The sequence below is a fragment of the Herpailurus yagouaroundi genome, unplaced genomic scaffold, assembly GCF_014898765.1.
Source record: "Herpailurus yagouaroundi ecotype Mexico unplaced genomic scaffold, PumYag 200, whole genome shotgun sequence".
In the NCBI taxonomy this organism is placed as follows: Eukaryota; Metazoa; Chordata; class Mammalia; order Carnivora; family Felidae; genus Herpailurus; species Herpailurus yagouaroundi.
The window spans coordinates 3,396,854-3,409,601 of NW_024412431.1; the positions used below are offsets into that span (position 1 = coordinate 3,396,854).

General features: G+C 56.4%; 1 protein-coding gene across 7 annotated transcripts in view; it reads right to left on the reverse strand.

Annotated features, from left to right (window-relative positions):
* Window positions 1–176: 176 nt before the first annotated feature.
* KANK2 (KN motif and ankyrin repeat domains 2) overlaps window positions 177–12,748 on the reverse strand; it is a 23,930-nt gene continuing 11,358 nt past the window's right edge. For 4 of the 7 annotated variants that reach the window (XM_040449930.1, XM_040449932.1, XM_040449931.1 and 1 more), the window contains 10 exons: window positions 9,187–9,354; window positions 8,986–9,088; window positions 7,561–7,797; window positions 6,984–7,071; window positions 6,204–6,423; window positions 5,670–5,812; window positions 3,347–3,547; window positions 3,179–3,268; window positions 2,755–2,841; window positions 177–1,189 (listed from right to left, as the gene is read on the reverse strand). In XM_040449930.1, coding sequence (XP_040305864.1) covers window positions 2,761–2,841; window positions 3,179–3,268; window positions 3,347–3,547; window positions 5,670–5,812; window positions 6,204–6,423; window positions 6,984–7,071; window positions 7,561–7,797; window positions 8,986–9,088; window positions 9,187–9,354 — 1,331 coding nt within the window. In that variant the 3' untranslated portion in view covers window positions 177–1,189; window positions 2,755–2,760. The remainder of the gene's footprint in view (window positions 1,190–2,754; window positions 2,842–3,178; window positions 3,269–3,346; window positions 3,548–5,669; window positions 5,813–6,203; window positions 6,424–6,983; window positions 7,072–7,560; window positions 7,798–8,985; window positions 9,089–9,186; window positions 9,355–12,748) is intronic. The other 3 variants (XM_040449933.1, XM_040449936.1, XM_040449935.1) reach the window with 3 other exon arrangements.

A 12,748-nucleotide genomic window follows, 5' to 3' on the forward strand; every position in this document is an offset into this window, starting at 1 on the left:
CCCCCCCCCCCCCCCCAGCTGGCCCTTGTTTGGTTTTCGGCAAAGCCCTGTCTCTTTAAGTTTGCACTGGGAGCCCTCAGGGGGGCAGCCAACTTTTAATTGTGTGCACATGGAGTTTCTGGAGCTTGCCCTGTGTTCTGCCAGCAAGTACATGTCCTGTTTTGTCTTTTTTTTTGCCCCCTTTGCGGGGAGAAATTGTGGAGTCTGGGGAGGATGAGGACGGCCCGCTACCAGGGTTCTAAGCCCGGGGACTCAAAGAGCTGCTCTGGGAACCGGATTCATTTCCTGAGTCCCCAGGTCTGAAGGATTTTCTAGGAAAATTAGTATTTGCCAGGGCCTCCACGCGTGGAGGGGACGGATTTCTGGGTGATCTCTCAATGTCTCGGCCGCGGGGTCCTGAGACGCCCCGCCGCCCCCCCCCCGACTTGACTGGGGGTGACGCAGGCAGTGGCAGCGAGACAGCAGAACAAAAAGGACTGAGCTCCCTGCCCTGGGGGACAAGGACAGAATCTGTTTTGCGAAGAGACCAGAAGACAGTTCCCCCCCAAGAAAGCTGTCTGGGGAGGGCAGGGCGGGGGGCAGGGGGTAGTGGACAAAACACTATTATATACCAGACAATTAAATGTGGGGTGTGCGAGGGGGGCGTGAAGCCACTCCGGACGTGACCCGTGCGTAACAACATTCAGGATTAAAATGAAACTATGCGATTCCAGTGACTTTCAGATCTGGCAACAAGTAATACGATTCCCACCCCCACCCCCCCCCCAATAATTCAAAAATACAGTATTTTTCCCTTTCGCCCTCCTCCGTCCGTAATTGTCAGTTGATTGTTCTCAACGTTCTTCATAAACCCACGCCCCGGCCTCGGCCGCTGGCGCCAATTTATGTAAGAATTTAGCTCCGGTCTGCACCGCGGCTGCTTTGAACTGGTGTACCAGGAAAAACCCGCTATAAAGCTGGAGTCATGTTGCTGTTGGGGGCTCCTCCTGGGAAGCAGAAGAAAATCCCACTTGCCTTTGTGACTCGGGCCTTGGTGGGTATGGGGGGGGTGCCGGCGAGGGAGGAGGGAGGAGACGAGGGAGGAGGGACGGTTCGCTCTGGGGCTGGCTGGCCCCCCCCCGGGCCTCCCTCCCGGCTACTCTTCGGCAGAGGATGACGCAGGACTTTCGTCATCTGACATCGGGGCAAACTGAAACAAGAAGCAAAATTCCTTTTGTTTGGCATCGTTTCGGATGCCTACAAGGCGCCAACTTTGTTGGCTGGCCCTGTGGCTGAGGTGAGCAGACAAGGTGGGACTTGGTCCCTTGGCCTCAAGGAGGTGACGTTCAGAGAAGCACATGAATGCAGAGGAGGATTTTCATCACAGATAAGGGGTGGAGGGGAATGAAAGTAGAGAGCAGGCAGGCAGGGACGGGGACTTGCAGGGCGCAGTGATGTGGAGCACTCCGGCACAGGAAACCGCAAATGCAAAGGCCCTGAGGCAGCAGCAGCGGCTACTGGCCAAGCAGACTGAGCAAAGAGGGAGAGGAAGGAGAGTGGGGCGTGGTGAGGGTAGTCACGCAGGGCTTGGTGGGCTTTGGGGATGACTTTGGCCTTTTCTCCAAGTAGGGTGACAGCCACAGAGGGCTGTACCCTCACTTGGGTGTTCACGGTGACCTCTGGCTGCTGTGGGGAGAACAGACTGAAGGTGGCAGTGAGGGCGGGAGCCGGGGCACCAGGGTGGAGCCAGTGGCAGTGGTCCAGATGGATGGTGGTGGATGACTGGGGCTTGTCCCCCAGGGGTCCCTGGGAGCAGGACCGCACATCACCCAACAGGACATCACCTGCTCCTATCACCCCCATCTTCCAGGTGAGGAAACTGAGGCCCAGAGCTCTTCCCCGGGTGACGCCCTGAGTGCCACAATGGAGTCCCAGGTGTCCTGACACCCTGGGGAATGAAGCTGGAAAAACCTAGAGCCTCAGGGAGAATCTGGAAGTCACGTGGGAGACAGATGGCTGTTTGGGGGATCACTGCGCTCAACGGCCACCGCGCCACCCTCGAACCGGGCCCCAGACGCGCCTCAAGGAGGCCAAGTGTGAGGCAGGAGTGAGGAGGAGGGAGCGGGGAGTTTCCCGCCCAAGGTCTGGAGTCAGAGGGACCCCAGGGCCTCCACCCCTTCTGATCTGTGAGACCTTGGGCCAGGGATGGAACCATGCTAAGCCTCAGCTTCCCCACCTGAAAAATGGAAGTAATAATGACTTTATGCAGCATAATCAGGCTATCGTGGAGGGTTCAAGAAATCATGCCTGAGAGGCATTCAGAGGACAGACCATCGGACTGGAGAGCTCGTCTCTTCCATCAGACACTCACGCTACACTGAGTATCAAAATTATCTTCCTGTTGGGCTTTCAGAGAGTGTTTTGCTAACAGGCATGATTTCTTAAAAACCCTGGCTTGTGTGGTCAAATAAGGAAAATGCCAAGTTAGACCCCAATTGGGTTTCTTTACAGTGAGACATCTCAAGGCCTCTGATACACTGACACGCTTCAAATAAAAACCAAAAATCCTCACCGTGGCCCACAAGGTCCTGCGTGATCTCTGGTGTCCCCTCCCTGCTCTCCCCGCCTCCCACTGGGGCCCTCGATGCTCCTCAAACACACCAGGCATGCTCCCGCCTCAGGGCCTTTGCACGGGCTGTTCCATCTGCCTGGACAGCCACACGACTCGCTCCTTCACTTCCTCAACAGCTCCCCATGTCTCCATGCCCCTCTAACCTTGTTTTAGATTTCTTTCCGGCAGTTACCATCACCTGGCTCTGATACGTCGTCTTGTGTATTGTGTATCTGACTACGACGCCTGCTCTGTGAGGGCAGAAACGGTTTCCTGTTTGGCTCAGGGCTATGACTGCCAGGGCCTAAAGCAGGATGTGTCATGCGACAGGTGCTCTGTAAGTACCTTCTCGAATGAGTGAATGGGGATTAAGAGCATGCATTTGGCTCGAGACAGATCCAGGTTCGAATGCTGTTACTTGGTCTCCGCTGTCCACACCTCATTTCCTCATGGGGGCACCAGGGAGGTTCACCAAGCAGATGACTCTTAAGTCCTTGGCACGGGCCCCATACAGCGTCAGCCCTTTGTAACCGCTTGTGCCTTCCCAAAGCCCCCCACCGCCCACAGCGTCCAGGGGTTGGCACTCACCGAGCACTTGATGTTCATGCGGGAGTACAGCATGGATGCAATTTCACTCTGCCCCGCGTCCAAGGCCACCATCAAAGCTGTGCTCCCGTCCTGTAAAGATCCACTGCTGTGATGAGGCCCTGAGCTGTGCTCCTGCCCTCCCTGGGGTGCCCCTGGGTGGGGACTCACGCGGTCAGTGAGCGAGATGTCGCAGCTGGGCACAGCCAGCAGGAGCCCCGTGATCTCCTTGTGGCCGTGCTCACAGGCGCACATCAGGGCCGTGGAACCGTCATCATCCTGGACATTGACGTCCGCTTCACAGGCCAGCAGGGCTTTGACCACATCCACCCGCCCGTGGCTGACCGCCAGCATGAGGGCCGTCTGCCCCGCCTGGGTAGGGCAAGGAACAGGCTGAAGGACCATGTCATCCCGGGCACCCTTGCTCTGGAACCTTCCATGGTTCCCGAGTACGGTGATGTTAACAGGATCTCTACTTGCTGGCCTCCTTCTAGATCTCAAACAATCCCTCCCACCACCGGGCCTTTGCACTGGCTGGTCCCCTCCTCCTCCTGCTGTCTCCTTCTCATCCCTCACATCTCGGCTTAAATGTTTCCTCTCCTGGGAGATGCTATTTGCCTACCCAACCCAAACCCCAACTAAAGCAGGTTCCTAGCTCCCGGGTGTAAATATATGTAAAAATTTATTGAGCTAAGATTTCTATGCTTTTCTGTATGTCAGCTAAGCCTCAGTAAAAATCAAATCAATGTTGGGGCACCTGGGTGGCTCAGTCAATTAAGCGCCCGACTCTGGCTCAGGTCGTCACCTCACGGTTTGTGAGTTCGAGCCCCGCGTTGGGCTCTGTGCTGACAGCTTGGAGCCTGGAGCCGGCTTCAGATTCTGTGTCTCCCTCTCTCTCTCTGACCCTCCCCTGCTCGTGCTCTCTCTCTCTCTCTCAAAAACAAATAAACATTAAAAATTAAAATAAAAAATCCATGTTCATTAGCGGATGAGCAGAAAAAGAAACTGTGGTATACCCATACTAAAGAATATTAGCCTTAGGAAGAAACGGAGTACTGATGCGCACTGCCCCGTGATGAACCTTGGAAATATTACGCTCAGTGAAAGGAGCCAGACGCAAAAGAACACATACTATGCGATTCTATTTATACAAAATATCCAGAATTGGTAAATCCGTAGAGATAGAAAGCAGACCGGTGGTTTCCAGGAGCAGGGGGAGGGAGATGGGAAGCGACAGCTCATGGCGCAGTGTTTCCTTTGGGGGATGATAAGAATGTTCTGGAAGTAGATAGAGATGATGGTTGTACAACACTGCGAATGCACGAAATGCCACTGGATTGTGTACTTTAAAAGGGATAGTCTTTTTTTTAGTGTTTATTTATTTTGGAGAGAGAGAGAGAAAGTGTGAGCAGGGGAGGGTCAGAGAGAGAGGGAAACACAGAATCTGAAGCAGGCTCCAGGCTCTGAGCCATCAGCACAGAGCCCGATGTGGGGCTCGAACTCACAAATTGTGAGATCGTGACCTGAGCCGAAGTCAGATGCTTAACTGACTGAGCCGCCCAGGTGCGCCCCCCTCTTTTTTTTGAAGTAAACTCTACCCCCAACGTGGGGCTCAAACTCACGACCCCAAGGTCAAGTCACATGCTCTGCCCACTGAGTCAGCCAGTGGGCAGCCCTAAAAGGGATAACCTCGTGTGAATTCCACCTCAGGTAAAATAAGTAAACCACTGAAATTTTGTTTTTAAAGAAAAGGTCTGCTGTCATTCTGCCCCACGACAGCACCCTGTTCCTCTCCTTACTGTATTCAGGCTGTTGCAAATCCCTCCCTTTCTTGCTGTCCCCGTGGAGTCCTGGCTACTCCCTCTGCCCAGACACCGGTCCTCACTCCAGTCACCTCCACGCTCTCCCGACTTCTGCTCCCCAACATGCAGCCGAAGGGACGTTTTAAATCAGAAAGCCGGCCATGCCACTGCTGTGGTTAAATGCCCCCAGTGGCTTTCTGCAGCCCCCGAGTCCAAATCCGCCCCAAGCCTCTGTGCTGCCTGGAACGCTCTCAGTTCCCAGAGCTGCAGGCTGGCTAGGGGGCTTCAGGAGGGCGGGCTCTGCGCCTGCCTGTCCACCATTTGAGTCCCCGGCGCCCAGCAGCCGCCCAATGAATTACCAAGCAGGATGTGGGATGGTGTCGCTTTAAGAAAGGTGGAGGATCCCTCCCACACACCCTGCCCCGTCTCCGCCGCAAGGCCCTGTATCAGAGGCAGCCTGGCAGGCAGGTCATTAAGGATGGGGTTCTAGACCTAGATCTGGGTTCAAATCCCACCTCCTCTAGTCCGACCTTGAGGAAATGAGCGCTTCTCTGAGCCCCAGTGTCCTTGTCCTGTGGAGGGGGGATTCTCCCCCTGGGCACGGAATGAGACCAAGTCTGGGCTTGGTGCACAGCCAGGACTTAGAGAGCGGGAAGGGCCGCCTGGGTCTGCAGCACTGAGGGGTCTTATACCTGGCTGGCTTTGGCATTGACATCTCCGAGCCGGAAGAGCTGCAACATGGTCTCGAGGTCGTCCTGGGTCTTCAGAGTGGCCAGGGCAGTGAGCATGATGGGGCTGTAGCCAGCGCGGTTCTGCTTGTCCACCTGGCAGACGCCTGGCGGGGGGTGGGGGGGGGGGTTGTCAAGGAGGACATGAGCCATCAGACCCCACTGATCCCGGCCAGGCCTGCCTCAAAACTGGGGGCGGGTCCATGAGAAACAGGCAACACCCCCCCCACCCCCCACAGTCCAGCTGTGCCCGGATTCCTCCCTTTTTCCAGGCCGAGAGCCCCATCCCGCCCCACGGTCTCCCCCTCCACCGTGCCACCCCATTAGATGAGGGACTTCTAGGAGGGGGACTGTGTCTCCTCCATCAGACGAGCTGGGTGGTGTCTCCTCTACCAGACAGGGAAGACAGCGTCTCCCCCATCAGACCATGAGACCAGGATAGCTGCCGGGGCCCCCCTTGCTTGCCCGGGGCCCCCTCGTCCTGCCCCACGGACTCACCGCTGTCCAGCAGCTGCCGCACCACGGGGAAGTTGGCGTGGGACACGGAGTAGTGTAGAGCGGTGTTGCCATTGCCGTCGGCGATGTTGACCACGTAGTCCAGCAGCCGCGCCGACATGGCCCGGAACGTGACCAGGTGGCGCCGCACAAGCTCAGGGTGGGCGTCGCTGCGGCAGGCCAGACGCAGCCACTCCTGTAGCACCGTGGTGTAGGCCACTTTCTGGACACGGGGGGCGGGGAGGAGAGGGGTCTGAGGGCGGCGGCGGCCCGCTCCCCACCGCCCCCAGACGGAGTCCCAGGATGGGAGGGCGCACGTGGACACCCGCACCCGGACCCAGAGCCTGAAGGACAAGTGGGGACAACCCTCCCCAGGTGAGCCCCCTCGGCTAGAAAGCACGCGCCCCTAGCCGGGACAAGGACCCTAATGGGAAGTAGACGCTCCAGTCCCAGATGTGCCCCCGAGGAGGGTGTGAGCGTCTCTATCCCGGGTATGTGGTCTTTAGAGGCAGGTACGGACACCCATAAAGAGAAATGCGGCAGCGCCTCCCTTCAACCCCCCAAAGAACAGGAACCAGAGGCCAGGAGGGCTAGCAGGGGACCGTCCTCGGCCCCTCCCCCGACCCTGGCCCCTCTTCAAGGCCCGTGACTCGAGTACCAACCCCCACAACCCCCCTAGCTCTCGACTTGGATTCTGGCGTCCCCTTGAAGCAGGTACCGGGAGACCATGCAGATGGGGAGAAGCTGGGGTGGGGGTCGAGGGGCCCCGGGACCCCATCGTACCAGCTCCCGCTCACTGAGGGCATTGGGGTTGTCCAGATACTTTTCCAGGGCCAGGCAAGCTGAGATGAGGTCGGGGCTTAGTTCCATCCTGCCAGGGACAGACAAGAGGGGAGTTTATCTTGGGAGCACTCACCTCAGCCTCCTAGGTGACCCCAGACATGGGGAGCACGCAGATCCCAAGAGGAAGTCGATAAACAGGCTAAAGTTTATTCCAAGTGGGCAGTGGTGGATAGAAAATCTTCTCCCCAGGGCAGATTTTTCCCCAGTGGGGGGAGAGAAAAAAGACACAAACAGGACAGGCAGGTGGCGCATCTGTCCCAAAGAGAGTGGGGTGCTTTACGACAAACTTTGCCTGTCCCTTAAATTCTAACCCCCAACAGCCCAAATGGCCCCTATCAGGCCCTTTATCAAAGCCTGCAGACCTTCAGATGACCGGGAGAAAATGCTTGTTCATTAATTCAGACTAAGGTGTGCATGACCGATGGGAGGTTCCCTCAGAGGGCACGAATGGTGAAATCTGAGGCAGAGGTCACCCACCTTGCCCTGAGTCCCCCCCTCCTCCCCCAAGAAAACTGACCGGATCTCCTCCTCTGCATTCGCTCCTGACACCCCCTCCTCCACCAGCACATGCTGAGGCTCCCGAGATGGCTGGCACTCCTCCTGGCCGGTCTTGGCCACCGCTGTCCCCGAGGGCCTGAGCTGGGGGGCTTCGGCCACACTTGGAACCCTCTCCTCTGGTCCCGCGGCCTCGTTCTCTGTGCTCTCGTTGTCTGAGAAGTTCTCTGCTGTGCTGGAGTCCTCCGAGGACTCGTATCTGCGAAGGAAGGATGGGCGGAGTGGGGGAGACATCACAGGATGGAACAGGACGTGGCAGGGGAGGGGCACAGGGCTCTGACTACTGGACCGCTCTGGGCCTTGGTTTTCCCATCTGTTACATGGGAATAGTGGCAGTAACAACCTCCCGGGGTTGTAGGGATGTGCCCTACAGCACCTGACCTGGCACACAGTGGGCACTCAACAGACACTAGCTCTGACTGTGATTGTGCTTGGGGTGGGTCAGGGAGAAACACTGCTTGTCACCTTCTACTCCTCGGTACCTCTTCCCCCTTTACCCCTTATGCAATGGCTTCAGACCCTCACCCCTGCAAACAGGACCCACTTGTGCTACTTGCTGCCTCTGGACAGAGTCTAAACTTTTGGCCCTGGCATTCGAGTCCCCAAATCATCCCTGTCTCTACCACGTCCTATGCATCTTGCTTTTTTTTTTTTTAAGTTTAATTTGAAAGAGAGATAGAGAGCAAGCAGGGGAGGGGGCCAAGAGAGAGGGAGACAGAATCCCAAGCAGGCTCTGTGCTGTCGGGGTAGGGCCCAAGGCGGGGGGGGGGGCTCCAACTCATGAACCGTGAGATCGTGACCCAAGCCCAAGTCAAGAGTCGGATGCTTAGCAACGGAGCCACCCAGGCACCCCACCTCCTGCTTCTCAGGCACAGTCACTGCTTCCTCCCACCTCTGAGCCTTTATCCAGGCTGTGCCCACCCGCAGGAGTGCCTCCCAGCCCCCACTCTTCACTTTGCTACCACCCGCGGCCCCGCCTTCAGTGACTTCCCAGGGGACATCGGCGCCTCCCCCAACACTCCCATACGGCCCTAAGGGTCCCCACCCCCTATCAGGGCTCCAACCGCACGGTGTGGGAACTGCCCGAGGCCCCAGTGGATTGGGAGCACCATTGGGGCAGGACACCGAGTCCAGCACTGGAGCAGCGTGGAGTAGCGTGGAGCAGCGGTTACAGCACAGGCTCGGAAGCCTGGCCACCGGGCAGACACGCGGTCGCTGTGTGAGCTCCAGCAAGGCATTCGGCCTCCAGGGGCCTCAGGGTCCCCAGCCGTCTAACCACCGTGGTTAAAGGAGCCTAAGGGGCCTAGACCAGGGTGCGTTCTCCGACGACGAACAGGAAGGGAGGAGCTGAGGGAAGGCGGGGGTGTGGGGCGGGCGCTCCTCTCACCCGCCATTGACCCCCACAAACTGCAGGCTCCTCCGGTGGGCTGGGGGGTCCGCGGGCTCCTCTTTGCGCTTCATGATGGACCGCACGCCAGCCGGGGGCTCGCCTGGGGGGACGGGCGGTGCCTTAAGAATCTCCCGCAGCCAGACCCTGTGCCCTGGGGCCTCCAGTGCCCCGTCCCCAGCGACGGCCACCCTCACTCACCTGCGCCCCCCGCCTCCGCGGACTCGCACGAGGCTGCCTGCCTGGCGGGCTCCGAGTTGGCAGCTTCGCGGGCGAGCGCTCCACCTGCCTTCTTCTCAGGCTGTGCCAGGGACGTGGCCACCACCCCTGGGGGCGACGAGGATGACTCCGCAGGGGCCTGTGGGAGACCTGGAGAGGCAGGGAAAGAGGTGTCACTGAGGATAACAGGGGAATAACGGTGGCCTCCACGGAGTCACACGCCCTGTGGGCTAATGCCGGTGTTGCCTGGTCAAATCCTCCCAGTCCGGGAGATCCGGATCGTCAGAGATGAGGAAACTGAGGCACAGAGGGTTGCCTGAGGTCACCCAGGGAATGAGCGACAGAATCTGACTCCGACACCGGCCTCTTGCCGGTGCTGGTAGCTGGTCAGGGACACAGAAGATGCTGTCACTCTGCAATCCTGGCTTGTGACCCCCCCCCCCCCATCACACTGAGGGTTGTCTGGAAACAAGGTTTGGTCACAGCCAAGAGTCGCAGTCTTGGTAGGAACTCGAATCTCCCAGGAACAAGCTGTGTGACCTCAGGTAAGTCACTTAACCTCCCTGTGCCTCGGAAGAATGATATTTCCTCCACCATGGCGTCGTTGTGCAGACTGAAGACAGTAATTTGGGGGGAAGAGGCTTAGAACAACGCCTGTATAGTGCTCGAGGGTCATTTGTTAACCCAAGAGAATTGTAAACACTATTTCGATAAGATTTAAAAAAAATTTCAATGTTTATTTATCGTTGAGAGAGAGAGAGAGAGAGAGAGCATTAGTGGGGGAGAAGCAGAGAGAGAGGGAGACACAGAATCCGAAGCAGGCTCCAGGCTCCGAGCTGCCAGCACAGAGCCCGATGCAGGGCTCGAACCCACAAACCACGAGATCGTGACCTGAGACGAAGTCAGGTGCTTAACAGACTCAGCCACCCAGGCGCCCTTTAAGTGTTTCATTTATCACTTATTTTCGAGAAAGACCAAGAGGGTGCGAGCAGGGGAGGGACAGAGAGGGAGGGAGAATCTCAAGTAGGCTCTGCACGGTCAGCACAGAACCCGATGTGGGGCTCGGACTCAGGAAACGGGGATCATGGTCTGAGCTGAAACTAAGAGTCAGATGCTTAACTAAGCCACTGGGGCGCCCCAAGATGTATTATCATTTTAACGAAAGCAAGGCTGTGTTATGGATGTCACAGCTCCTTTCTTCTGACCTTTAAGCAGGAAACAGACACTTCGGCCATCAGGAAAAAGCAACAATACAGGTCATTAGAAAATAAAAATTAAAACCCCATCTGGACCAATTTTCAGTTCAGGAAGATTAAAATATTCTGGAAATGAGTGATGGAGACAGTTACATACCAGCGTGAGCGTGCTTAGGGCCACTGAACTGGACACTTTGCTAATTTATTTATTTAAATGCTTATTTATTTATTTTGAGAGGGAGGGAGGCAGAGAGAGAGAGAAAAGGAGCAGGGGAGGGGCAGAGAAAGAATCCCAAGCAGGCGATCTCATGACCATGAGATCACCACCTGAGCCAAAATCAAGAGTCTGACCCTTAACCGACTGAGCCACCCAGGTGCCCCTGAACCGGACACTTTAAAATGGGTAAGATGATAAGTTTTATATTACACATATGTTATCACAATTAAAAAAAAAACAAAAACCCACCCAGGTTGGCCAGAGGACAAAGGTGACTCTGTGGGCCCTCAGTCCCAAGGGTGCCCAACTGCCCATCTGGGGGTGGGGGTGGCAGGGAGATCCAGGCCTGGATCACCAGCCTAGAGCCAAGCAGGAAGAAAAGTGCCACTTTGGGGGTGCGTGGGTGGCTCGGTTGAGTGCCCGACTCCTGATTTCCGCTCAGGTCACAATCCCAGGGTTGTGGGATCAAGCCCCCAGTTGGGCTCCTCACTGAGCATGGAGGCTGCTTGCTTAGGATTCTCTCTCTCTCTCTCTCTCTCTCTCTCTCTCTCTCCCTCTGCCCACTCCCCTGTGTGCACATGCGCGCGTGCTCTCTTTCTCAAATAAAAAAATAATTAAGATATTAAATTACATTAAATTTAAAAAGTTTTCAATTTTTTTAATGTTTTATTTATTTTTGAGAAAGAGAGAGAGAGAGAGCATGAGCAGGGGAAGGGCAGAGACAGGGAGACACAGAATCCCAACAAGGCTCCAGGCTCCGAGGTGACAGCACAGAGCCCGACATGGGGCTCGAACTCACAAGCCATGAGATCATGACCTGAGCCAAAGTCGACGCTTAACCGACTGAGCTACCCAGGCACCCCTAAAAATTTTTTTTTTTCAACGTTTATTTATTTTTGGGACAGAGAGAGACAGAGCATGAACGGGGGAGGGGCAGAGAGAGAGGGAGACACAGAATCGGAAACAGGCTCCAGGCTCTGAGCCATCAGCCTAGAGCCTGACGCGGGGCTCGAACTCACGGACCGCGAGATCGTGACCTGGCTGAAGTCGGACGCTTAACCGACTGCGCCACCCAGGCGCCCCCCCTAAAAATTTTTTAACAAAGTGCCACGTTGAGCATCCCCATCTCACAACCGGCTCAGGTCCCCCCAGGCCAGATGGCTTTCCTGTCCCCACTTCCCCAGGTCGTCCCCTTGCTACCACAGGTCATGGGCTCTACAGACCAATTCCTTCTAATTCCCTTTAACAGCTAAAATTTTTTTGGACAGTAACTACCTCCTCAAGTCCCTAACACTCCACTGGATTTAAGAACAGAGAGTAAATAGTCAGTACAAGCAACACGGAGACCCGATGAGACACTCGGCCACAAATGTGTCTGATGGCACCCCAGCCCAGGGTGTGGCCAGGCCAGGCCGATTCCGGAGTCATGGCCTGAACCCCTGTGGGGAACCGAAGCGCACCTCTAGGTTTTTATGTGAATCTCCTGATTTCTTTTTTTAAGCTCTATCAACACATTCATATCAAACAAACAAACACACTACGTGGCGAAGCGGGATGGGTCAGGAGGCAGATGGGTCAGTTCCCAATGTCAGTGTCTGCCCCAAACTCAGGACTCCTCGTTTAAATACCAGGGAGGGTCGAAAGATCAGGGGAAACAACTTTCTGCTCAGTGAAATGAGCCAGTCACCAGAGCACAGAGATTGTATGATTCCGTTGATGTGAGGTCCTTAGAGGAGTCACGTTCACAGAGACAGGAAGTAGATGGGGGGTGGAGGGGGTGGGGAGTTAGCGTTCCACGGGGACAGAGCTTCAGTTTGGGAGGATGGAAAGGTTCTAGAGACGGGTGGCGGGGAGGGCTGCACAACAGTGTGAATGAGCTTAACGCCACTGAACTGGACGCTTAAAAATGGGTAAGATGGGGGGCGCCTGGGTGGCGCAGTTGGTTAAGCGTCCGACTTCAGCCAGGTCACGATCTCGCGATCTCGCGGGATCTCGTGATCTCGGGGTCCGGGAGTTCGAGCCCCGCGTCGGGCTCTGGGCTGATGGCTCGGAGCCTAGAGCCTGTTTCCGATTCTGTGTCTCCTTCTCTCTCTGCCCCTCCCCCGTTCATGCTCTGTCTCTCTCTGTCCCA